The following is a 24,872-nucleotide window of genomic DNA, read 5'->3' on the forward strand; positions in this document are numbered from 1 at the left end:
TATGCAATTCCCCCCTCTGAACACACACATGCACAACCAGACATTGACTGATTGGAGACTGCTTGTGTCAATTAAAGACAATTTCCTAGGATTTTCTACCTGTAGCAACAAGTTGATAACGCTGGATATACCAGTAAAATCAAAGTGCCTCAAAAAGTACCTAAAATGCATGGCACTAGTTATGCTTTGCCTGTGTTTGTTTCCAAAAAGGTAAAACTGTCACCCTGTCAGTTTAATATTTAATATAAACAAATGACATAGATAATATTAATTGGGACTTACTGAGCCTGGCTTTAAGAAACAATACATCATTCAAAGAATATATCACAGAGCAACTGACACCAAGTGGAAAATAGTGTCTATTAAAATGAGGGCACAGACAGTACTGACCTGGGCAGTGATTTTGGCTGTGGCAGCTGCAGCCGCCACAGCTGCAGCAGGGGGGAGTCCGCCAGGTGTGGTTGGAGTGAGCAGGGGCATGGGGGGGGTGACCGCTTTGCCCACACGCAGGTATTGACCCCCTAGGTCAAAGAGATTCATGGAGGAAACTGCATCCTGGGAGGACTGAGCCTTGTCGTACTCTAACGGGTGGCAGATGGGAAACAAAGAGATTCGATTAGGGCTGGAACAATTACCATATAACTGTGTAACCGACAGTTATGGATGAATACCGGCATGAAAATAAAATAACCGTCATAACTGTAAAAAAAATAAATAATGTAATGGCTGAAGACGGGACGGTTGGGAATTTGTGCGTTTGAGTCCGTTTCTGCTGTAACATGGACTCTACAAGGTGATGAAACTTTGTTGCTCCTTGCTAAATCAAGAAAGGTGTTGTAGCAAACAAGTCTTGCCGAGGCAACGCCCCCCCCCCCCCCCCCCCCCCCCCCCCCTTTACTGCAGCAGCAGCACATGCAGTCAGGAGTGGAAAAGAGGAGAAAATGTGCGGCAAATTCCATGACTGTCACAGCCCTAGATTCAATACCTGATTGTCTTATTTGGGAGGCATGTTTAACAGATGCATAATATCGTACTGGCATAAACATTATTATAGCATAATTGCTATTACCTGATTATCACCCAAAGTCATGATACCTGCACCATTAAGGGGTTCGTTAAAGAACAAACCCCAATGTGGTAATGCATACGAGTGCCGTAGCCTACTCTGCAAAATGCACAACACATTGTATTACTGTTGGTCACACCATAGCCATCCCATCCCAAGCAGAACATTAACTAAACTCAGCAAAAAAAGAAACGTCCTCTCACTGTCAACTGCAATTATTTTCAGAAAACTTAACATGTGTAAATATTTGTATGAACATAAGATTCAACAGAGACAAACTGAACAAGTTCCACAGACATGTGACTAACAGAAATGGAATAATGTGTCCCTGAACAAAGGGGGGGGGGGTGAAAATCAAAAGTAAGTCAGTATCTGGTGTGGCCACCAGCTGCATTAAGGACTGCAGTGCATCTCCTCCTCATGGATTGCACCAGATTTGCCAGTTCTTGCTGTGAGATGTTACTCCACTCTTCCACCAAGACACCTGCAAGTTCCCTGACATTTTCTGGGGGGCCCTAGCCCTCACCCTCCGATCCAACAGGTCCCCAGACGTGTTCAACGGCCATGGCAGAACACTGACATTCCTGTCTTGCAGAAAATCACGCACAGAACGAGTATTATGGCTGGTGGCATTGTCATGCTGGAGGGTCATGTCAGGATGAGCCTGCAGAAAGGGTACCACATGAGGGAGGAGGATGCCTTCCCTGTAACGCACAGCATTGAGATTGCCTGCAATAACAACAAGCTCAGTCCGATGATGCTGTGACAACACCCCAGACCTCCACCTCCAAATCGATCCCGCTCCAGAGTTCAGGCTTCGGTGTAACAGTCATTCCTTCGACGATAAACGCAAATCCGACCATCACCCCTGGTGAGACAAAACCGCGACTCGTCAGTGAAGAGCACTTTTTGCCAGTCCTGTCCAGCGACGGTGGGTTTGTGCCCATAGGTGACGTTTTTGCCGGTGATGCCCTCAGTCCAGCCTCTCTCAGCAAATTGCGGACAGTCTGAGCACTGATGGAGGGATTGTGCATTCCCTGGTGTAACTCGGGCAGTTGTTGTTGCCATCCTGTACCTGTCCCGCAGGTGTGATGTTCGGATGCACCGATCCTGTGCAGGTGTTGTTACATGTGGTCTGCCACTGCGAGGACGATCAGCTGTCCGTCCTGTCTCCCTGTAGCGCTGTCTTAGGCGTCTCACAGTACGGACATTGCAATTTATTTCCCTGGCCACATCTGCAGTCTTCATGCCTCCTTGCAGCATGCCTAAAGCACGTTCACGCAGATGAGCAGGGACCCTGGGCATCTTTCTTTTGGTATTTTTCAGAGTCAGTAGAAATGCCTCTATAGTGTCCTAAGTTTTCATAACTGTGACCCTAATTGCCTACCATCTGTAAGCTGTTAGTGTCTTAACGACTGTTCCACAGGTGCATATTCATTATTTGTTTATGGTTCATTGAACAAGCATGGGAAACAGTGTTTAAACCCTTTACAATGAAGATCTGTGAAGTTATTTGGATTTTTATGAATTATCTTTGAAAAACAGGGTCCTGAAAAAGGGACGTTTCTTTTTTTGCTGAGTTTATGTAAATTAATCCACTATTGTAAGTCTTGCACCTGTTAAAAGTTAAAATACTTCCAGAACCCACATTTTACCACTTCACACTACCACATCTATTAATATTGTGAAGAATACAGAGCTAATGATAACTGTAGACAGTTGGTTAAGCTTAGCTAGCTAGTTGAATGGAACTGTTTTGATTTGAATACCACAACACCGGAGAAGCCTGAAGTGAGAGGACTGGCCAAATGGAAATTACTTGAAATAGTTTAGATTTTCTACTCTGGGTCTACGCAAATATTAGTGGAAGAGTAGCTAGCTATCTACAAAGCCCAATGCACGGAGAAGCTGAGAATGTTGGTGACAGCTATGTGTACTGCTGACCTACCCGTCTCTGACCAGCTATTCCCCTTGGCTGTGATCGAGATGCTCCCTCCTCCAGACCATCGATACATCCTCCACTAAAACCATCCAAAATACTTCAACAACTGCCTGATGACTATTGATTTATATTGGTTTTCTAGAATTTTCTGTTGTATACACAACTCAACTTTTAGCTGCCATGTACAGTGCATTCGGAAAGTATTCAGACAGTGACTTTGCCCACATTTTGTTACATTACAGACTTATTCTAATATGGATTAAATTGTATGTTTTCCCTTATCAATCTATGCACACTACCCCATAATGACAAAGTGAAAACAAGTATTTAGAAAGTCTTGCAAATGTATTACATATAAAAAACAGAAATACAGTAACAGTCAAAAGTTTGGACACCTACACATTCAAGGGTATTTCTTTATTTTTACTGACGTCTACATTGTAGATTCATCAAAGTAGCCACCCTTTGCCTTGATGACAGCTTTGCACACTCTTGGCATTCTCTCAACCAGCTTCACCTGGAATGCTTTTCAACAGTATTGAAGGAGTTCCCACATATGCTGAGCACTTGTTGGCTGCTTTTCTTTCACTCTGTGGTCCAACTCATCCCAAACCATCTCAATTAGATTGAGGTCGGGTGATTGTGGAGGCCAGGTCATCTGATGCAGCACTCCATCACTCTCCTTCTTGGTCAAATAGCCTTTACACAGCCTAGATATGTGTTTTGAGTCATTGTCCTGTTGAAAAGCAAATGATAGCCCCACTAAGCGCAAACCAGATGGGATGGCGTATCGCTGCAGAATGCTGTGGTAGCCATGTTGGTTAAGAGTCCTTGAATTCTAAATAAATCACAGAATGTCACCAGCAAAGCACCCCCACACCATCACACCTCTTCCACCATGCTTCACGGTGGGAACCACACATGCGGCGATCATCATTCACCTACTCCGCTTCTCACAAAGACACGGCGGTTGGAACCAAAAATCTCAAATTTGGACTCACCAGACCAAAGGACAGATTTCCACCGGTCTAATGTCCATTGCTCATGTTTCTTGGCCCAAGCAAGTCTCTTCTTCTTATTGGTGTCCTTTAGTAGTGGTTTCTTTGCAGAAATTCAACCATGAAGGCCTTATTCATACGGTCTCCTCTGAACAGTTGATGTTGAAATGTGTCTGTTACTTGAACTCTGTGAAGTAATTTCTGAGGTGAACTTATCCTCTGCAGTTGAGGTAACTCTGGGTCTTCCTTTCCAGTGGCAGTCCTCATGAGAGCCAGTTTCATCATAGCGCTTGATGGTTTTTGCGACTGCGCTTGAAGAAATATTAAAAGTTCTTGATATTTTCCGGATTGACTGGCATTCATGTCTTAAAGTGATGATGGACTGTCGTTTGTCTTTGCTTATTTTGAGCTGTTCTTGCCATAATATGGACTTGGTCTTTTACCAAATAGGACTATCTTCTGTATACCACCCTACCTTGTCACAACACAACTGATTGGCTCAAACGCATTAAGGAAATCAATTCCACAGATTGACTTTTAACAAGGCACACCTGTTAATTGAAATGGATTCCAGGTGACTACCCCACGAAGCTGGTTGAAAGAATGCCAAGCGTGTGCAAAGCTGTCATGAAGGCAAAGGGTGGCTACTTTGAAGAATCTAAAATATATTTTGATTTGTTTAACACTTTGTTGGTGACTACATGAATCCATATGTGTTAATTCATAGTTTTGATGTCTTCACTATTATTCTACAATATGGACAATAGTAAGAATAAAGAAAAACCCTTGAATGAGTAGGTGTGTCCAAACTTTTGACTGATACTGTAAGTATTCAGACCCTTTGCTATGAGACTCAAAATTGAGCTCAGGTGCATTCTGTTTCCATTAATCATTGTTGAGATGTTTCTACAACTTGATTGGAGTCCACCTGTGGTAAATTCAATTGATTGGACATGATTTGGAAAGGCACACACCTGCCTATATAAGGTCCCACAGTTGACAGTGCATGTCAAAGCAAAAACCAACCCATAAAGTCGAAGGAATTGTCCGTAGAGCTCCGAGACAGAATTGTGTTGAGGCACAGATCTGGGGAAGGGTACCAAAAAATGTATGCAGTTCCCCAAGAACACAGTAGCCTCCATCCTTAAATGGAAGAAGTGTGGAACCACCAAGACTTTTCCTAGAGCTGGCCGCCCGGCCAAACTGAGCAAATGGGGGAGAAGGGCCTTGGACAGGGAGGTAACCAAGAACCCGATGGTCGCTCTGACAGAGCTCCAGAGAGCCACTCCTCAGTAAAGGCACATGACAGCCCGCTTGGACTTTGCCAGATTCTCTGATCTGATTAAACAAGATTGAACTCTTTGCCCTGAATGCCAAGAGTCACTTCTCTGAGGGAACCTGGCACTATGGCGAAGCATGGTGGTGGCAGCATCATGCTGTGGGGATGTTTTTCAGCAGCAGAGACTGGGAGACTAGTCAGGATCAAAGGAAAGATTAACGGAGCAAAGTACAGAGAGATCGGCATGACGCAAGATGGCGCCGACAGAGTGTCCTTTGGAAACTATGCAGTATTTAGTTTTTTTATGTATTACTTCTTACATTGTTTTAAGTGTTATTACATACAGACGGAAAGAAATATTGGATATAAGAGCAACGTCAACTTATCAACTTTACGACCAGGAACACGACTTTTCCGAAGCGGACCCTTTGTTCGGGTCACCACCCAGGACATTGGTTCTAATCCCAGAGGCCGACCCAAAACAACGTCGCCGCAGGAGAGGTAAATGGAGCGGCCTCCTGGTCAGACTTCGAAGGCGTTCACACCACCCACCGCTTCCGAACATATTACTTGCCAATGTCTAGTCTCTAGACAACAAGGTGGATGAAATTAGGGCAAGGGTTGCCTTCCAGAGAGACAGAGATTGTAACATTCTCTGTTTCATGGAAACATGGCTCTCTCGTGATATGTTGTAGGAGTCAGTATAGCCACCCGGGTTTCTTCATGCGTAGCGCCGACAGAAACAAACATCTCTCTGGTAAGAAGAAGGGGGGGTGTATGCTTCATGATTAACGACGCATGGTGTAATCATAACATACAGGAACTCAAGTCCTTTTGTTCACCTGACCAAGAATTCCTTAAAATCAAATGCCGACCACATTATCTCCCAAGAGAATTCTCTTTGATTATAGTCACAGCTGTGTATATCCCCCCCAGCAGATACCTCGACGGCCCTCAAGGAACTTCACTGGACTCTATGCAAACTGGAAACCATATATCCTGAGGCTGCATTTATTGTAGCTGGGGATTTTAACAATGCTAATTTGAAAACAAGGCTACCTAAATTCTACCAGCACATTGACTATAGCACATTGACTGTAGCACCGCAGGCAATACACTGGAAAACTGCTACTCTAACTTCCGCGATACATACAAGGCCCTCCCCCGGCAAATCCGACCACGACTCCATCTTGCTCCTACCGTCCTACAGGCAGAAGCTCAAACAGGATGTACCTGTGACTAGAACCATTCAACGCTGGTCTGACCAATTGGAATCCACTCTTCAAGATTGTTTCGATCACGCGGACTGGGAAATGTTCTGGGAAGCCTCAGAGAATAACATTGATTTTTACGCTGACTCGGTGAGTGAGTTTATAAGGAAGTGCATTGGAGATGTTGTACCCACTGTGACTACTAAAACCTACACTAACCAGACACCGTGGATAGATGGCGGTATTCGCGCAAAACTGAAAGTGCGAACCACCGCATTCAACCATGGAAAGATGTCGGGGAATATGGCCAAATATAAACAGTGTACAGTGGTTTCTCCTTTAAAAGTTGTGTCGTACTGCGGCACACCTTGCGTGCTGCCGCAGCATTCTGTGGCAGGTCATTTAATTCTCAGCCATTTTTTCTGTTAATGCAAGTTATTGCTAGTTTGACCACCAGAGGGCATCTTTGAGAAGCATTTGATAGTATTCCGTATTGGCATTACAATAAAATTTAAAACCTTTTTTGTAATAACATAGTTATGGGATTGATTTTAAGAAATGTGGCTTAATTAATTTGATTAATATTATGGTGTTTATATTCATACAAAAATACAAAAAATAAACCCTATGGCGCTGTACAACGTGATGGTCGGGAGTAGGCTACAGGATTGGAGGATTCTAAATTGTTTGTCTTCATTAAACAACTTTGTTCCAATATTTCTGTAAATCAGTGATATTTATTCCCATAGTATGTTATGGATCCATAACTAAATCAACATCTGCATTTTGAAAGAGTATTTTTTATCATTATTTTATTATATAAAAATCCTGTAATGAGTAAGTGTGTCCAAACTTTTGACTGGTACTTGCTGGAACGGAAAATGACAGTCAGCAGTATACGAGGAAGGAGTAGGCTGTCCTTGTAAATTAGAATTTGTTCTTAACTGATTTGCCTAGTTAAATAAAGGTTACACTAAGAGCATAACATTTCTGCACCCTAATTTTCAAATTTTTGTCTAACCAATACTCAAATGGAGATTAAGTGAAAATAGAAATCTCATTGATTTATCAAGACCAGTCCCCATGCTTGCCTCAGAGCAGCATGAAACGGTGCTAAAATAGTTGTTGGCTTTTGCTTCTAACTTTTATATGCTCTTTAAATAAATAAGACCTACACCATTTTTACTCAACATTAGTGAGACTCATTTCACCTATGGTAGGCCTACAGTATTTCGAAAAATATTTTTTTCAATAATGTGACTCTCCACCAATAATGACATTTAGAGGATTGGAGGACTCTAAATATCTAAGGAGCATTTTCCGCTAGGATCTGTGAGAATATCTAAGGGGCTTTTATATAATTCTAAATTAATTAATAATAATCGCTTTATTTAAAAAGTAATAATATTTTGGAGATTGTTTTCATTTAACCTAGAGTGAGCGAGAAAAAGGCTATTCTTGCACATGGTGTGAGACATTCACTAATTTGTAAATAAAGAAATCTATTTAAAATGATTTATTTCTGGAGAAACCTAACTTGATTATTTAGCAGACATCACTTGCTTATATTCAGTCAACACATATCTTAAGAATATCATGGAATATTTGAACATTTTCGTTTCTCTATGCTTGTCTCAGAGCAGCGCGAAACGGTGCTGCAATAGACGGCCACAGCTGGAAGGCTATGCATTCTGTGGCCACTCTCTTTGGTTACACATCCTTCTAATAGCAGAACAGCATAACGGTCCGGGCGGCCCATGCTGTGCCTGGTGAGCAGTTGGTCTAGTTCTGTTGTCAGAAGAGGAATGGAAATGTCAGGGTGAACCGAAAACCTGACGATCCCGCCACGTATGTTGACTCTACCTGTCGGAGGTGGAGTTCCAGAGCTCACAGGTGTGCCTGGCATGGATTGTGACTCCATCTCGTTCCTCGCCCTTTTCAACACGTGAGTGAGTCAATGACTATTCAAGCCATTGACTCACTGATGAATGAAGATGATGAGCGATCGGCAAAGGTAATCTGCGGGCATTACGGCTCGGTAAGAAATGTTATATATATATATATATATATATTTTTTTTTTTAAATCTCAGAACATTAACCATGTGTGTTCGCTTGTTTTGTACTGTTCTGTAGTTTCGACCCATTGATTCGTCTGACAAACAAACAACTTTACGTCCTGCAGACCCAGGCATGGATCAAAGCTGGCGAGACATTCAATAACGTCATCTTCACAGACGAATCAACCGTGGCCCTTGGAGCAATTTGCTCAAAATTGCTACAGAAAAAAAGGAAGATCAAGAAGATTAACGAAAGCATAAAGATGTTGATGAAGAAATGCTGTTTTGAGTTAGAAATGTAACACTTTAGAGTACTTAAGCATCGAATACATTGCAAGTTCAGGGATTTTCACAACAGTAGCCGGGCTATAAAAAGTCTATTGTCCTGCTAATAGGAAACATTTGCATGATGGGCTACATTCTTTATTGTAACCACAATGTCACACATCATTTGTATCTACCTTTTCAATTACTTTTAGAGTTTGGGAAATACAAATGTGCGCTTTTTTTTTTTAGTTATATTGTTTTAGTTAGAACGTGCCAACTTTTTTTCTTTAAATTATTGTTTTATGTAGGACGGTACATTTGACCAGTTGCAATTGTAAGTAGGCCTAATAAAAAAAATCCTACTTCTATTAGGCTGTTAAGCCTCATAACTGGCTGAGGTAGGCTAAGTTATTTTATATAGGTCTAGGGTCTGAAGAAATAGACTCCAATTAAGCCCTCTTGTTGTTTGTGAAGTCAAATTCAAAAAGGCACACACACGTCTGAGCTATATTTTTTGCAGGTGCATGGCAACAGCCGATAAGATGAGGAAAAAGAGGAAGGAACCCGCACACTGCTCTTGATAGTATCACTGATCTTTAATAAGCTTTACGTATCGGCCTCACGGCTTTCGTCAGTGCTTTTGTGAGATTTTTTTATTAGCACCCTTATGTAGACCTAGCCACACCCACATCCGTTCCACGCATCGAAAGGGGTTGGAGGCAAAGAAAAAACAAATAAGTGCTACCAAATATAACAATATGCATTTCATAAATATTCAAATAAAGTGTGTACATAAAACGTATTAAACACGTCTGTAAAACCACAATGAGGACATCGACCTACCAAGCAAGTTTTCATATAAATCATTGGGTACAGTGTAAGAAAAACATGTAATCTGAAATAAGGGCATAATTCATGTTCAAATTTACAACATAACATACATAGGCATTCATCATTAAGACCTTTAGGAAATAATGTCTGGAGGGTGAAAATACAAAAGCCCTCTTTTACACAGAGTATTATTTATATCACCTCCCCTGTCTGATATCTTAACTTTATGCCAAAAAAATCTAAAAAGGTAGAAATGTCACGTTTTAGGTCATTAAAATATACTGCGACTGGATAATCCCTGTCGTTTCTCCTAATTTAACTTATGTTCACTAATTCTCTGTTTGAGAGAACGAGAGGTTTTACCTACATAGCACAGCCCACATGGACATTTAATAATGATGGTAACATGGGTGGTGGAGCACGTAATAATGTCATTTATTTGGAACCGTTTTCCTGCATGTGGGTGGCAGAAATATTCACACTTCATCATATTGTTGCACTGTGAGCAACCTCTGCATTTATAGCTACCACTTGGAAGAGGGCGTAAAAGAGCCTGGCTGATTTTCATTTGTGGCTGGCAGTTGGCATGAACCAATTTATCGTGTAAATTATGACATCTCCTACATACAATAAGTGGTGGATTTTTTTTATTCAGCAGGCAAAGCTGGGTCCGATGATAAAACATGCCAGTGTTTCTTGACTGCATCTCCGACTTTTCGCGAGTTCAAAGTATATGTAGTTGTGAACATTACAGAGTGTTCTTTAGCTTTAGCGGGTGGTTTTTGTAGCAGTTCATCTCGTGTTTTCCCCAATGCCAAATTAAGAGCTTCATCCACACATTGTGGAGAATAGCCTCTTCTTAGAAACCTATTGCGCATCTCCGCTGCTTTTTCTAGATAGTCCTGAAAATGATTTGTTGCAAGTTGAGGGGTTCACACCTAGCTCAGCTATTAGACAATTCTTTAGTAAAGGTTGAATAGTCTATTGTTCAGCTAATAGCCCATCCTAGAAACGTTGTTAGCAGAATTCACAGCCTTGTGAAAAACTAATAATAGTACTTTTCCCCTTTCCACATGTTAAAGATTCCAATTGATAGTGTTTTTAGCCACAATCGGCCCCAACACCAATTATTACATTTGGACACAGTCGATAGCGTGCGGGACTTCGGGCTAGAATGTTGAGGGTTCGAAACCTGCTCCCTGCTTGTTTCATTACATTATTATGCCGATCTCAGAGAAAATAGCCTGGATTGTTACTCCCATCTCATTCCTCGCCCTCTTCCACATGTCATTCAGCACGCTTGTGGGCGTGCTGGCAGGATGTACTGTTTTTTATTCTGTATATATGAATTACAAATCAGTCTTTACTTAAATAGTTACAATGTGTAATCATTGATGTCCCAGGAACAGGAGTGGAAACACTGTTGAAGTGTATAATGAATGAGTTTGATACACCTGGTATTGGATATGGCTGAAAAAAAACTTGCTAAATAGCGATTTTCGTAATTTAACTTTATGACAAATAAATATGCACAATCGATTGTCTCTATACTAACTAACATATTCCTCTCAAATGTACATTTTTTGCTTGACTCATTATGACGTTATAATTACTTACATTTGCTTCCACCTTAATGTTCTGTCAGCCATCTTCGCTGAAGAAAGTCACCAGGGACGGGTGGCTCGTGTCATATTCGTCATTGGAACCACTCGATATGATTGGCCATTTAAAAACCTTGGGACCCAAATGCATAATGAGTGCTCTAACTCCCCCTTGTGGTGGTCTGGAGCAATGAAGCAGTGACACTGGGTACCTCTAAGTCCCGCGGTGTAAGATTGCAATTTTTAAAAGGAGGAACCACTGTAGTTATTCCCTCCGCAAGGCAATCAAACAAGTGAAATGCCTGTATAGGGACAAAGTAGAGTCGCAATTCAACGGCTCAGACACGAGACGTATGTGGCAGGGTCTACAGGCAATTACAGACTACAAAAAGAAAACCAGCCAAGTCACGTACACCAACATCTTGCTTCCAGACAAACTAAACACCTTCTTTGCCCACTATCAGGACAATACAGTGCCACAGACGTGGCCCGCTACCAAGGACTGCGGGCCCCCCCTCTCCTTCTCCGTGGCCGACGTGAATAAGACATTTTAAACGCGTTCACCCTCGCAAGGCTGCTGGCCCAGACAGTCCTCAGAGCATAAGCAGACCAGCTGGCTGGTGTGTTTACGGACATATTTAATCGCTCCCTATCCCAGTCTGCTGTACCCACATGCTTCAAGATGGCCACCATTGTTCCTATACCAAAGAAGGCAAAGATAACTGAACTAAATGACTATCGCCCCGTAGAACTCACTTCTGTCATCATGAAGTGCTTTGAGAGACCAGTCAAGGATCATATCACCTCCACCTTACCTGCCACCCTAGACCCACTTCAGTTTGCATACTGCCCCAACAGGTCCTCAGACGATGCAATCGCCATCACACTGCACTATCCCATCTGGACAAAAGGAATACCTATGTAAGAATGTTGTTCATTGACTACAGCTCAGCATTCAACACCATAGTACCCTCTAAGCTCATCATTAAGCTTAAGGCGCTGGGTCTTAACCCCGCCCTGTGCAACTGGGTCCTGGTCTTTCTGACGGGCCGGCCCCAGGTGGTGAAGGTAGGAAACAACACCTCCACTTCACTGACCCTCAGCACTGGGGCCCTACAAGGGTGTGTGCTCAGCCTCCTCCTGTACTCTCTGTTCACCCATGACTGCGTGGCCATGCATGCCTCCAACTCAATCATCAAGTTTGCAGACGACACAACAGTAGTGGGCTTGATTACCAACAACGATGAGACAGGGAGGAGGTGAAGGCCCTCGGAATGTGGTGTCAGGAAAACAAACTCTCACTCAACGTCAACAAAACAAAGGAGATGATCGTGGACTTCAGGAAACAGCAAAGGTAGCACCCCCCTATCCACATTGACGGGACAGTAGTGGAGAAGGTGGAAAGTTTCAAGTTCCTCGGTGTACACATCACAGACAAACTGAAATGGTCCACCCACACAGACAGCGTGGTGAAGTATGCGCAACAGCGCCTCTTCAACCTCAGGAGGCTGAAGAAATTTGGCTTGTCACCTAAAACAATCAAACTTTTACAGACGCATCCTGACGGGCTCAATCACCGCCTGGTACGTCAACTGCACCGCCCATCAACCGCAAAACTCTCCAGAGGGTGGTGCGGTCTGTACAACGCATCACCGGGTCAAACTACCTGCCCTCCAGGACACCTACAGCACCCGATGTCACAGGAAGGCCAAAAACATCATCACGGACAACAACCACCCGAGCCACTGCATGTTCGCCCAACTACCATACAGAACGCGAGGTACAGGTGTATCAAAGCTGGGACCGAGAGACTGAAAAACAGCTTCTATCTCAAGGCCATCAGACTGTTAAACAGCCATCACTAACATAGAGAGGCTGCTGCCAACAGACTCAAATCACTAGCCACTTTAATAAATGGATCACTAGTCACTTTAAATAATGCCACTTTAATAATGTCTACATATCTTACATTATTCATCTCATATCTATATACTGTACTCTATACCATCTACTGCATCTTGCCTATGCCGCTCGGCCATCGCTCATCCATATATTTTTATGTCCATATTCTTATTCCATCCCTTTACATTTGTGGGTATAATGTAGTTGTTGTGGAATTGTTCGATTACTTGTAAGATATTATTGCACTGTCGGAACTAGAAGCACAAGCATTTCACTATTAACATCTGGACTTGAATCCGATCGAACATCTCTGCAGACCTGAAAATAGCTGTGCAGCAATGCTCCCCATCCAACCTGACAGAACTTGAGAGGATCTGCAGAGAAGAATTGGAGAAACTCCCCAAATACAGGTGCCAAGCTTGTAGCGTCATACCCAAAGAAGACTTGAGGCTGTAATCGCTGCCAGTGGTGCCTCAACAAAGTACTGAGTCAAGGGTCTGAATACTTATGTAAATGTTTTATCCCCAAAAATGTTTTAATACATTTACAAAAATGTTCTAAAAACCTGTTTTTGCTTTGACATTATGGGGAATTGTGTGTAGATTGATGAGGGGAAAAAACTAATTAATCCACTTCAAAATAAGGCTGTAACGTAACAAAATGTGAAAAAGGTCAGGGGGTCTGAATACTTTCCAAACACACTGAAATAATACTAAATCAAAAAAAGATATATCTTAATTGATTTAACTGCATTATTTTATTTGTTTCAAGGGGGTTAGTTTGCAACCAATTTAAAGTCGCAGTCTGAAGAAGTTTTCCTCACCAATAAAGCCGTAGCTCTTGTGTTTCCCCGTGGTGGGGTCTCTCGCTAGAGTGCATGACTTGATCCGGCCGAACGCCTCAAACACACTCTTGATGTCCTCGTCCGAGAGGTCGGGGTGCACAGATGCCACGTAGATTCGGTTGAAGGCGCGCGCCTCTTCTGCCAGCTGGTCAATGATCGGCTGGGCCTGTCCGATGTTGCTCGGTCGTCCCACCTTAAAGTGTGATTTGTGTTAAAATAGTGTAGTCATGGCATTGAGCAAAAAAATCAAGTTACCCTTCGAAAAATTGACAGCAGAGCTCACCTTAATGTTTCTCCCTCCCAGCATAACAGAGTTCATCTGCTCAAGGGATAGCTGGGCTGCCTCAGGCACCTCATACTCCACAAACGCAAAACCCTGAGGGACAGGGGAACAACAAAAATGTCAGGCTTCAACCTGAAGCAGGGAGACGGGTCTTTGCAAAGGTGATTTACCTGCTTGGGAAACAATGGCTATACGCTCTGAAGAAACTTCAGCTAGGACTAAAATTAAAATACATTTGTTAGGGTTTATTTATTTTAAGATGGTATGGTACCTGCAACTACCATCAATACTCATGGTTAATAACTTATTCCTAATTACTAGAGATTGCTTACAATTATATTGCAGGGCAGGATATTTGCAAAAATATTGATGACTATAACACACTGCACCAACAACTTAAAGGGCAATTCCACCGCTTTTCAACATAATTGTCATTATCTCCAGCACAATACCAGTGTCAACATACACCGAGTGTACAAAACATTATGAGCACCTGTTATTGAGAGAATGATCAGATGAAAGCTATGATGTCACTATGCTTATTGATCAGTGTAGATGAAGGGGAGGAGACAGGTTAAAGAAGGATTTTTAAGCCTTGATGCTTGGACTGTGTATGTGTGACATTCAGAGGGTGAATGGGCAAGACAAAAGATTTAAGTGCCTTTGAACGGCATATGGTAGTAGGTGCCAGCCGCACCAGTTTGTGTGTCAAGAACTGCAACGCTGCTGGGTTTTTCAAGCTCAACAGTTCCCTGTGTGTATCAGGAATCGTCCACCACTCAAAGGACATCCAGACAACTTGACACAACTGTGGGAAGCATCGGCATCAACGTGGGCCAGCATCCCTGTGGAGTCCATACCCCGACGAATTGAGGCTCTGCTGAGGACAAAAGGGTATGCAACTCAATATTAGGAAGGTGTTCCTAATGTTTTGTGCACTCAGTGTATGTGAAGACAGCGCATTTCAAGTTTTGTCTAACAAATTTCTAAAGTTAAAAGGTTCTACCCAATGACATCATCAAAAGTTAAACCATTTTAAAAACATTGATTTTCAAACACTATGAGATTCGCAGTGATGTGGGGAGCAAGAAAATATCCTCCCTCAAGGGTTTCCGTTAGACGGTAAGTTCAGATAAAAAAAATAAAAAGCCAATAAATATAAATTTGCAAACCACCAATACTTGACACCCATCGTCATAACACATTACGACACGGTAATAACCATGTCATAAAATGTGATAACAGCTGACCACTTGTCATAACACTATCATGATATATTTAGACCTGTTGTGACATATATTGCATTATTTTATGGCTGTTATGACACCTAAATAAGTGTCAAAACCCACCACACAAGGCAAAACATTACATTACACCATAGCCTACATGTCAACTGTATGTTTTAGTTATATAATTATTCTTTAAATTGACCATATTAAATTATAGTTGTAATTGCACACACATTGATGTCAGACATGCACCTACCCCAACGCTCTGTTTCTGATGACTGGGATGAATGTAGGAGCAGATTTCAGGAGCAGGACGAGACACCCTCTTTTTGACTGATATAAGGGCATGTACATGATGATTATGATGGTCCTAATGCTTTTTGATACTGTCATAAAGTGTATTTTCTTAGTCCAAGTAAAGTGACACAGTATAGTCATAATGCGTCTTAGTCCAAGTGACACAGAATGGTCATAATGCTTGATGACAGTGTCATAAAATGTTTTTTCTACATGTTATTTAAAATATGAAGGAAAAAAAAACTAAAGAATATATTTATGAGAAACTTTCAAACAAAAGTCCCTACTTCTTGGTAGGGAAAAAACTAATTTGAATAAATGTTTATTTTGAAACTCTTATGTAGGTGTCATAACCAGCCATAAAATAACGCAATATATATCACAACAGGTGTAAATATATGGGTCGTGACAGTGTTATGGCAATGTCAGGTTATGACAAGTTATGTCAACTTATGACCGTGTCATAGCATGTTATGTCACGGTGTCAGGTAAAGTGTTACCCAAAATAATGCTTTTTATTCACTGATGGAAATACCAGTCGATGTGCTCCAACTTCAAAGGCAAATATACTTCATAGGCTAATAAACCCCCAAGCTGCTTGGAAATTAGTGTGGTGTGTGTGTGTTTTTCACGCAAGAGACGCAAGGTCCTCACATAAGGGACTTCGGCTACAGTAAGTGACTCAAAATCGTCGAAGATTGTGTTCATTATCCTTGTTTCCAGTGTGCCTGCCGAGAGGTGATTCTTTCTCCAAAACAGTAAATATGGCCAGAAGATCACATCCTTCTTGAGGACAAAGTAACGAGGCTGATGTGCATCAAGCTGCTCCAAGGAGTTCAACAGTTTTGACTTCCCAACAACAGCGGCTCACTTTGAGCAGGCCAAGGTTGGCCACAAACGCAAGTAAATTAGAGGCAAATTATTCTGTTGGTCAGGCCCGGTCCTAGCAGTTCTGCTGCTACCCTAGGCAAGATCAACATATGCATCATGTAGAGTATAAAGATTTGGAATGGACTGATAGACTAGAGTAATGATGTGTATCATGAGCAATTGGTGCATATCAGTTGAGGTTATTCAGTAGCACTTGATCACGAAACATTGCTACCAGCTATTCACATTGGAGAGTTACAATGTTGTCATCACTAGTCAGCCAACTACCTATAGTAGGAAACAGTTGTATCAATAAGCCACGTATATCACACGACTCGAGTCACGTGACACGAGTCTAACCCTCACCCTAACCCCACGATAGTTCAAATTAAAATAAACATTTACAACATTTACAGCCTAATTTCTATTCTGTTAAGATGAACTGTGATGTCACAGAGAATATATTTTTTTAGGACCTTATCTTTTTAATCACTGATTAATCACAGCGCTGTTTTCACATAAATAGACTCTAGTTTGGTGCTGAAAATGATGAATATGAGGTTGAAAAGTGGTGGAATTGCCCATTAATATGGGCAAATTAGAGCCCAACCAATATATGGATATTGGCCTGTTACCTATATATCAGCTGATAATATCAGTGAACATTCACTCCCTTATTCTACTGTATTTTCTACTCTGAGCTTCTGTTGAATCAGTTTTACAACCAAACAAAAAAACGGACATATTCATGTGTAGTTGTAGCATGAGGTGTAGATCTGTGGTTATGCATCATGTAAAAAATAGACTGTCGTTTAGTAATTTTAAAGAATATAGATAGCTATACTCTTGTACTTCCAATACAAAGAGTTTTCATGAAGCACTTGCTGTTCTGCCACAAGTGTCATCAGCTGCTGCTGCTCTTGCATTCAACCCAACATTACAAAGTAGCGATTGGCTACACTGCTCAGTCTGATCCAACGTTACGAGCTAATTTCTGAAAACAATTCCTTTTTGGTAGCCTGGTCCTCCTGGCTTCAGAGTCTGGGAGGCCGTTTTGATGCTGTCAGTAGTCGGCACGATGAGTCGATAATGAAGTGATTTTACTGGTTAGTTCTCCTCTGTCTTTTTCTCAAAAACCCACATGTAGGGCCCTATTAAATCCGCCATGCGGAGAACGCGGACAGAATCACGGTCCAGATGTTAAAATGGAATTAAACAATATTTATAAAATGTGTTGACGTTAGTAGAAGATCAATAAATTGTATTCAACTTAGTCGAAAAAGTATTGATTTGCATGATTTTCTCACAAGACATGAACAAAAATGTATCAAGGATTAGCATTTCCTACAATGTTCTGAAGAAGCAATGGCATGTTAATTCCCCTGTCTGTGTAGTGCTCACTTCTGTCTCTCACTTTGTGTAGCCAGTTAGCGATGCTAATGACAAACGTCTTGTGGTTAGAGAAGAAGGCATTCAACAAAACCTTCTGAATTAAATGTTAACTGCAAAGTAGGCCTACCGGGCAGAATCATATCATGATTATTTGTATCAATCGGGTGGGCATTTGTTTTGCAAACTATGCCATCACATGTGCAGTACAGAAACATCGTTAGCCAAACATTCCTCTTGCTAAATGAACAATTAAAGGGGAATTACATTTTTTTTGTGTGTGTGTGTGATTTATGCATTGTTATGGACTCATCCAGTTGTAATTTTGAGTCACAAAATAAAAAAGATGTAAGAAATCCCAAACCAGGAAAACTAAAACCGGGAAAACCGAATTTGGGAAAACACAAAGATTTTATAGGGCCCTACACATGCACAGTCACACACAGCCCCCAAACGGCAACCCCTTCAATTACAACGATTGGATTTTGTAATCAAAACAGTGAGAGGTCTCAACCCCCCAATAAATGCATGCACTTTTTGAGAGTGGAATATGGATTAATAAGGAAAGGGTGTCCAGACCATCGGGGCACAGCTCCTCTCGCTGTGTCACGTGGTCTGTGCGTCAGCCAGGCTACCGGTTTGGTGCAGCAGTCTACAAATACAGTGCAGTGAAAAAGTATTTGCCCCTTTCTTGATTTTCTCTATTTTTGATACTGAATGTTATCAGATACTCAACCAAAATCTAATATTAGATAAAGGGAACCTGAGTTACAAATATATATATTTTTAAAGTATACTAATTTGATTTATTTAATTAACAAAGTTATGCAACACCCAATTCCCCTGTGTGAAAAAGTTATTGCCCCCTTACACTCAATAATTGGTGGTGCCACCTTTAGCTGCAATGACTACAACCTCAGACAGATGGCCTGACATTCTCATGTAGAATTCTCTGATAAAGAGAATTCATGGTTCCTTCTATTAAGGCAAGGTCCTGAGGCAGCAAAGCATCACACTACCACCACCATGCTTGACAGTTGGTAGGAGGTTCTTAATGTGGAATGTAGCGTTTGGTTTTCACAAGACATAATGGGAGCCATCTAACAAAAGTCTACATGAAAACGGATAAAGCAACAAATTTGAAGTTTTGGAATGGCCTAGTCAAAGTCCAGACCTAATCCCAATTGAGATGCTGTGGCAGGACTTGAAATGAGCAGTTCATGCTTGAAAACACACAAATGTCGCTGAGTTAAAGCAGTTCTGCAAGGATGAGTGGGCCAAAATTCCTCCACAGATGCATGACAGACTGATATAAACAACTACATGAAGCGTTTGGTTGGAGTCATTGCAGCTAAAGATGGCACAACCAGTTATTAAGTGTAATGGGGGCAATTACTTTTTCCACACAGGGGCATTGGGTGTTGCATACCTTTGTTTATGAAATAAATTAAATAGGTATGTAATTGTGTAATTTGTTCGCTCAGGTTCCCTTTAATATTACGTTTTGGTTGAAGATCTTATAACATTCAGTAAAAACAATATGCAAAAGTAGAGAAAATTAGAAGGTGGGCAAATAGTTTTTCATAGCACTCTACATCAGCAAGCTGCAAAAGTAGCATTTCATTTCAACAGGTTTAAACATTTAGAGACAAGCTTGCTTACCTAGTATTTCAGCAAGCTAGCTACCAACAAGTTCAATCAGCTGATCAAGTCAGTGGCGAACGATATGCTTTCAGATCATTTTTGCAGGAGGAAGCCCCTCTTTGAATACATTTTCACAATTGCACATTTTTTAATCACTGTCAAAATGTCTGTATAATAATTAAGCTAATTCTGCCTGTGTCAGAGATTCATGCGAGAGCTCAGTAATTCCAGAAATTAGGAACTATGTTTTCATTTTCTGTGGCGGATGCTTAAAATATAAAATGTTTTATTCCACGACCTACAAGACAGGTCGGTTGAGGGACGAGCGTTGCACAGGAGTGGCGCCACCTGACGGAAGACAATGATATTGGTCGGGCTATAGTTTAAATTATACACAAATGCAATAATAATAAATATCCTTACAACATTGTGGGTAGATACAAAGAACATACAGTAAAGGAATCACTCATTCAACAGCTGAGTTCAGCTGAGGAAAACAAGTCTGGGATGTTCTAATGTTCAGTTGTGAAATCTCACCTTGTGTTTCATTGTAACAGAGTCCCAGGACATGTCGATGCTCTTGATGGGGCCGAACGGGGCAAAGGCCTGCCGGACCGTGTCCTCTCCCAGCTCGTAGTAAATGGAGCCCACGTACACTCGGCACATGATGGCTAATGCTCGCTGTCTCTGAGCCGCTACCTAAAATAGGAGGAAACTGTGCTTGAACATAGCACTGACTTGCTGTTCCACTGTATATTACAAACACAAACACTGACCAAAGACACACTAGAAATGGAGATCGGTGGAATTGCTTCCTTCAGTTATTGACATTCCATTGCATGGATTCCACTCCATTGATTGTGTAATTGAATAAAAACAAATAAAAAAATACAGAGAAAATCATGCAAAGATTCTCTATCTTGACACTATTTTGACACTTGACACTTGTTTAACAACAAGACATACATGTTATGATAGAAAATAGCATGGGGTTTTTAACAAAATAAATGATATAACAGCTTACCGATTGTAAAGGTGAGAGGGGATCTCCAAAGCCCATTGTCAGCGATGCCATCTAAGAGAAAAAGTATACATTTAACTCAGAAAAGAGGCTTTGCTGCTTAGGACAAAGGCCCATCAATCAAAAAGTATTCTAAAAAGCAGCATTGAAAGTAATTGAGTCATGTTTTATACTATACCGAACAAAAATAAACGCAACATGTGAAGTGTTGGTCCCATGTTTCATGAGCTGAAATAAAATATCCCAGAAAAGATCAAAATGCACAAAAAGCTCATTTCAAAATATTTAAAAAATGGCACAAATTTGTTTACATTTCTCCTTTGCCAAGATAATCCATCCACCTGACAGCTGTGGCATATCAATAAGGTGATTAAATAGCATGATCATTACACAGGAAAACCTTGTGGTGGGGACAATAAAAGGCCACCCTAAAATGTGCAGTTTTGTCACACAACACATGCGTGCAATTGGCATGCTGACTACAGGAATGTCCACCAGAGCTGTTGTCAGATAATTTTATTTTAACTTCTCTTGCTCCCCAGTGGGTGGGCATCACTACTCATTTCAGGAAACTAGGTGTATGTCGCACGTCACTACTTCACAGGAGCAGCCATCGAATGTAAACATTTATTTCTTATCAAAATGTGTTTTTGGCAGAAATTCCTTCTGGAACATGGTGAACTTTCATATACCTTAATAAAGTTGTATTCCCATCCATATATATGAATACAATTCTTAAATTATTAGCCTAGTTGGCTTAGCCACAGAATAAGACACGAACCTTCCCACTAGACATGATTGGCTGAGATAACATGCCGGGAGATGAGTTTGGATTGGTCTGCCATGTAGCATGTTTCTGTCTATAATGTGAGCTGTTCAGTACGTGTTGATAGTCCTTTCTACCGTGACTTTTTGAAAGATATAATGTTAGCCATCGATAACTACAAAAGTTTTGCTACTTTTCTCAACAACATTGATGCCCTGAATTTAGCAGCCGCTATCGACAAATCAGTTGGAAAAGTGATGTGCTACTCTCTGCACACGCCACGGTCAGTGTGAACCAGAGAGAATTCCTTGACACAACGCTGGCCAAACAAGATGTAGCTACAAACAAAACAGAGTTAAATAGTTCCAGTCTGCTGTGAAGTGTTAGTCCATGTATACGGGTAAGAGTCTAGCTATCTTTTCAAATATACGTTTCTAAATTAGTCAGAAAGACGTTATTATTGCAAGTTAAAGTGTACTGTTAGTGAGCTAGCAAACGTTACCTTGCTGGCTTGCTAGCTAACGTTACGTGTATGATCTATGTAGTAATATTATTTCAATCAGAAATCCATTTAAAAGTAAATAACAGTAGAGAGGCTAAATATACAGGGGGAACCGGTACAGACAAAGTGCATGGCCACAGATTAGTGGAGGTAATTGAGGCAATAAGTACATGTAGGTAGAGTTAAAGTGACTATGCATAGATAATAAACAGAGTAGCAGCAGCATAAGAGCAGGGGGAGGGGGGGAGACAAGGCAAATTGTCTGGGTAGCCATTTGATTAGCTGTTAACAGCTTCTATCCCCGAGCAATAACTCGTTAAGAAGCCTTTTGGACCTAGACTTGGCAGTCCGGTAGCGCTTGCCATGCGGTAGCAGAGAGAACAGTTTATTTCTAGGGTGACTGCATTCTAACAATTTTTAGGGCCTTCCTCTGACACCGCCTGGTATAGAGGTCCTGGATGGTAGGAAGCTTGGCCCTAGTGATGTACTTGGCTGTAAGCACTACCCTCTGTAGTGCCTTGCGGTTAGAGGCCGAGCAGTTCTCATCCCAGGCAGTGATGCAACCAGTCAGGATGCTCTCTATGGTGTAGCTGTAGAACTTTTTGAGGATCTCAGGACCAATGCCAAATCTTTTCAGTCTCCTGAGAGGGAATATGCTTTGTCGTGCCCTCTTCACGAGTGTCTTGGTGTGTTTGGACCATGATAGTTTGTTGGTGATGTGGACACCAAGAAACTTGAAGCTCTCAACCTGCTCCACTACAGCCCCGTCGATGAGAATGGGGGCATGCTCGGTCCTCCTTTTCCTGTAGTCCACAATAATCTCCTTTGTCTTGATCATGTTGAGGGAGAGGTTGTTATCCTGGCACCACATGGCCAGGTCTCTGACCTCCTCCCTATAGGCTGTCTCATTGTTGTCGGTGATCAGGCCTACCACTGTTGTGTCGTCGGCAAACGTGATGATGGTGTTGGAGTCATGCCACCTGGCCATGCAGTCATGAGTGAACAGGGAGTACAGGAGGGGACTGAGCATTGTCATGTCTTGGGGCACCATTAACTTGAAGACATGTTTATCAAATAACTCCCTATAATTATTATTACGCGATTAAACTGATTCATCGTTTAACTGTAATTAACTAGGAGATCGGGGCAGCAAGGAAAATATTCAGATTACAAAGTTATAATTTTCCTAATATAACTTTCCTATATTATAACATTATATATTATATTATATTATAGTATAGGCCGATTATCTTCTGGCTTAACCTGTTAGGGCTAGGGGGCAGCATTTGCACGTCTGGATAAAAAAATGTACCCGATTTAATCTGGTTACTAATCCTACCCAGTAACTAGAATATGCATATACTTATTATATATGGATAGAAAACACTCTAAAGTTTCTAAAACTGTTTGAATGGTGTCTGTGAGTATAACAGAACTCATTTGGCAGGCAAAACCCTGAGACATTTTCTGACAGGAAGTGGATACCTGATGTGTTGTATTGACTTTAAACCTATCCCATTGAAAAACACAGGGGCTGAGGAATATTTTGGCACTTCCTATTGCTTCCACTAGATGACACCAGCCTTTACAAAGTGTTTTGAGTCTTCTGGAGGGAGATCTGACCGAACAAGAGCCATGGAACGATGATGTCCCATTAGACACCTGGCGCGCGAGTTCATGTTGGGTACCCTCATCCAATACGTTATAAAAGAGTATGCATTCGTCCACCTTGAATATTATTCATGTTCTGGTTAAAAAAGGCCCTAATGATTTATGCTATACAACGTTTGACATGTTTGAACGAACGTAAATATATTTTTTCCCCTCGTTCATGACGAGAAGTCCGGCTGGCTTAGATCATGTGCTAACAAGACGGAGATTTTTGGACATAAATGATGAGCTTTTTTGAACAAAACTACATTCGTTATGGACCTGTGATACCTGGAAGTGACATCTGATGAAGAGAATCAAAGGTAATGGATTATTTACATAGTATTATCGATTTTAGATCTCCCCAACATGACGTCTAGTCTGTATCGCAACGCGTATTTTTCTGGGCGCAGTGCTCAGATTATTGCAAAGTGTGATTTCCCAGTAAGGTTATTTTTAAATCTGGCAAGTTGATTGCGTTCAAGAGATGTAAATCTATAATTCTTTAAATGACAATATAATATTTTACCAATGTTTTCTAATTTTAATTATTTAATTTGTGACGCTGACTTGACTGCCGGTTATTGGAGGGAAACGATTTCCTCAACATCAATGCCATAGTAAAACGCTGTTTTTGGATATAAATATGAACTTGATATAACTAAAAATGCATGCATTGTCTAACATAATGTCCTAGGAGTGTCATCTGATGGAGATTGTAAAAGGTTAGTGCATCATTTTAGCTGGTTTTATGGTTTTGGTGACCCTGTCTTTGAATTGACAAAACATTACACACAACTCTTGTAAATGTACTGTCCTAACATACTCTAAATTTATGCTTTCGCCGTAAAACCTTTTTGAAATCGTAAAACGTGGTTAGATTAAGGAGATGTTTATCTTTCAAAGGGTGTAAAATAGTTGTATGTTTGAAAAATTTGAATTTTGACATTTATTTGGATTCAAATTTGCCGCTCTTGAAATGCACCTGCTGTTGATGGAGTGCACCACGGGTGGCACGCTAGCGTCCCACCTAGCCCATAGAGGTTAAATGGTGTATTTTACCTCGCATCCAGTCTCATTCCAAACGCCGTAACTAGTTGTATCTGCACGAACCCAGCCTTTACTAAGAGTCATCCATACATCAATTGTCTTAAAATCATTTATTTACGAAACTAAGTAATTCACAGAAAGCATACAAACAGTTGGTCATCGTTACAAAGCA

General features: G+C 41.2%; 1 protein-coding gene across 1 annotated transcript in view; it reads right to left on the reverse strand.

Moving 5' to 3' along the window:
• puf60a (poly-U binding splicing factor a) overlaps positions 1-24,872 on the reverse strand; it is a 116,279-nt gene that overhangs the window by 25,913 nt on the left and 65,494 nt on the right. The window contains exons 4-8 of the mRNA XM_045693787.2: positions 20,736-20,786; positions 20,249-20,410; positions 14,283-14,375; positions 13,979-14,192; positions 391-581 (exon numbers count right to left, since the gene is read on the reverse strand). Of these exons, the coding sequence (XP_045549743.1) occupies positions 391-581; positions 13,979-14,192; positions 14,283-14,375; positions 20,249-20,410; positions 20,736-20,786 (711 nt within the window). The remainder of the gene's footprint in view (positions 1-390; positions 582-13,978; positions 14,193-14,282; positions 14,376-20,248; positions 20,411-20,735; positions 20,787-24,872) is intronic.

Source organism: Salmo salar, chromosome 14, assembly GCF_965601325.2.
Source record: "Salmo salar chromosome 14, fSalSal1, whole genome shotgun sequence".
Lineage (NCBI taxonomy): Eukaryota > Metazoa > Chordata > Actinopteri > Salmoniformes > Salmonidae > Salmo > Salmo salar.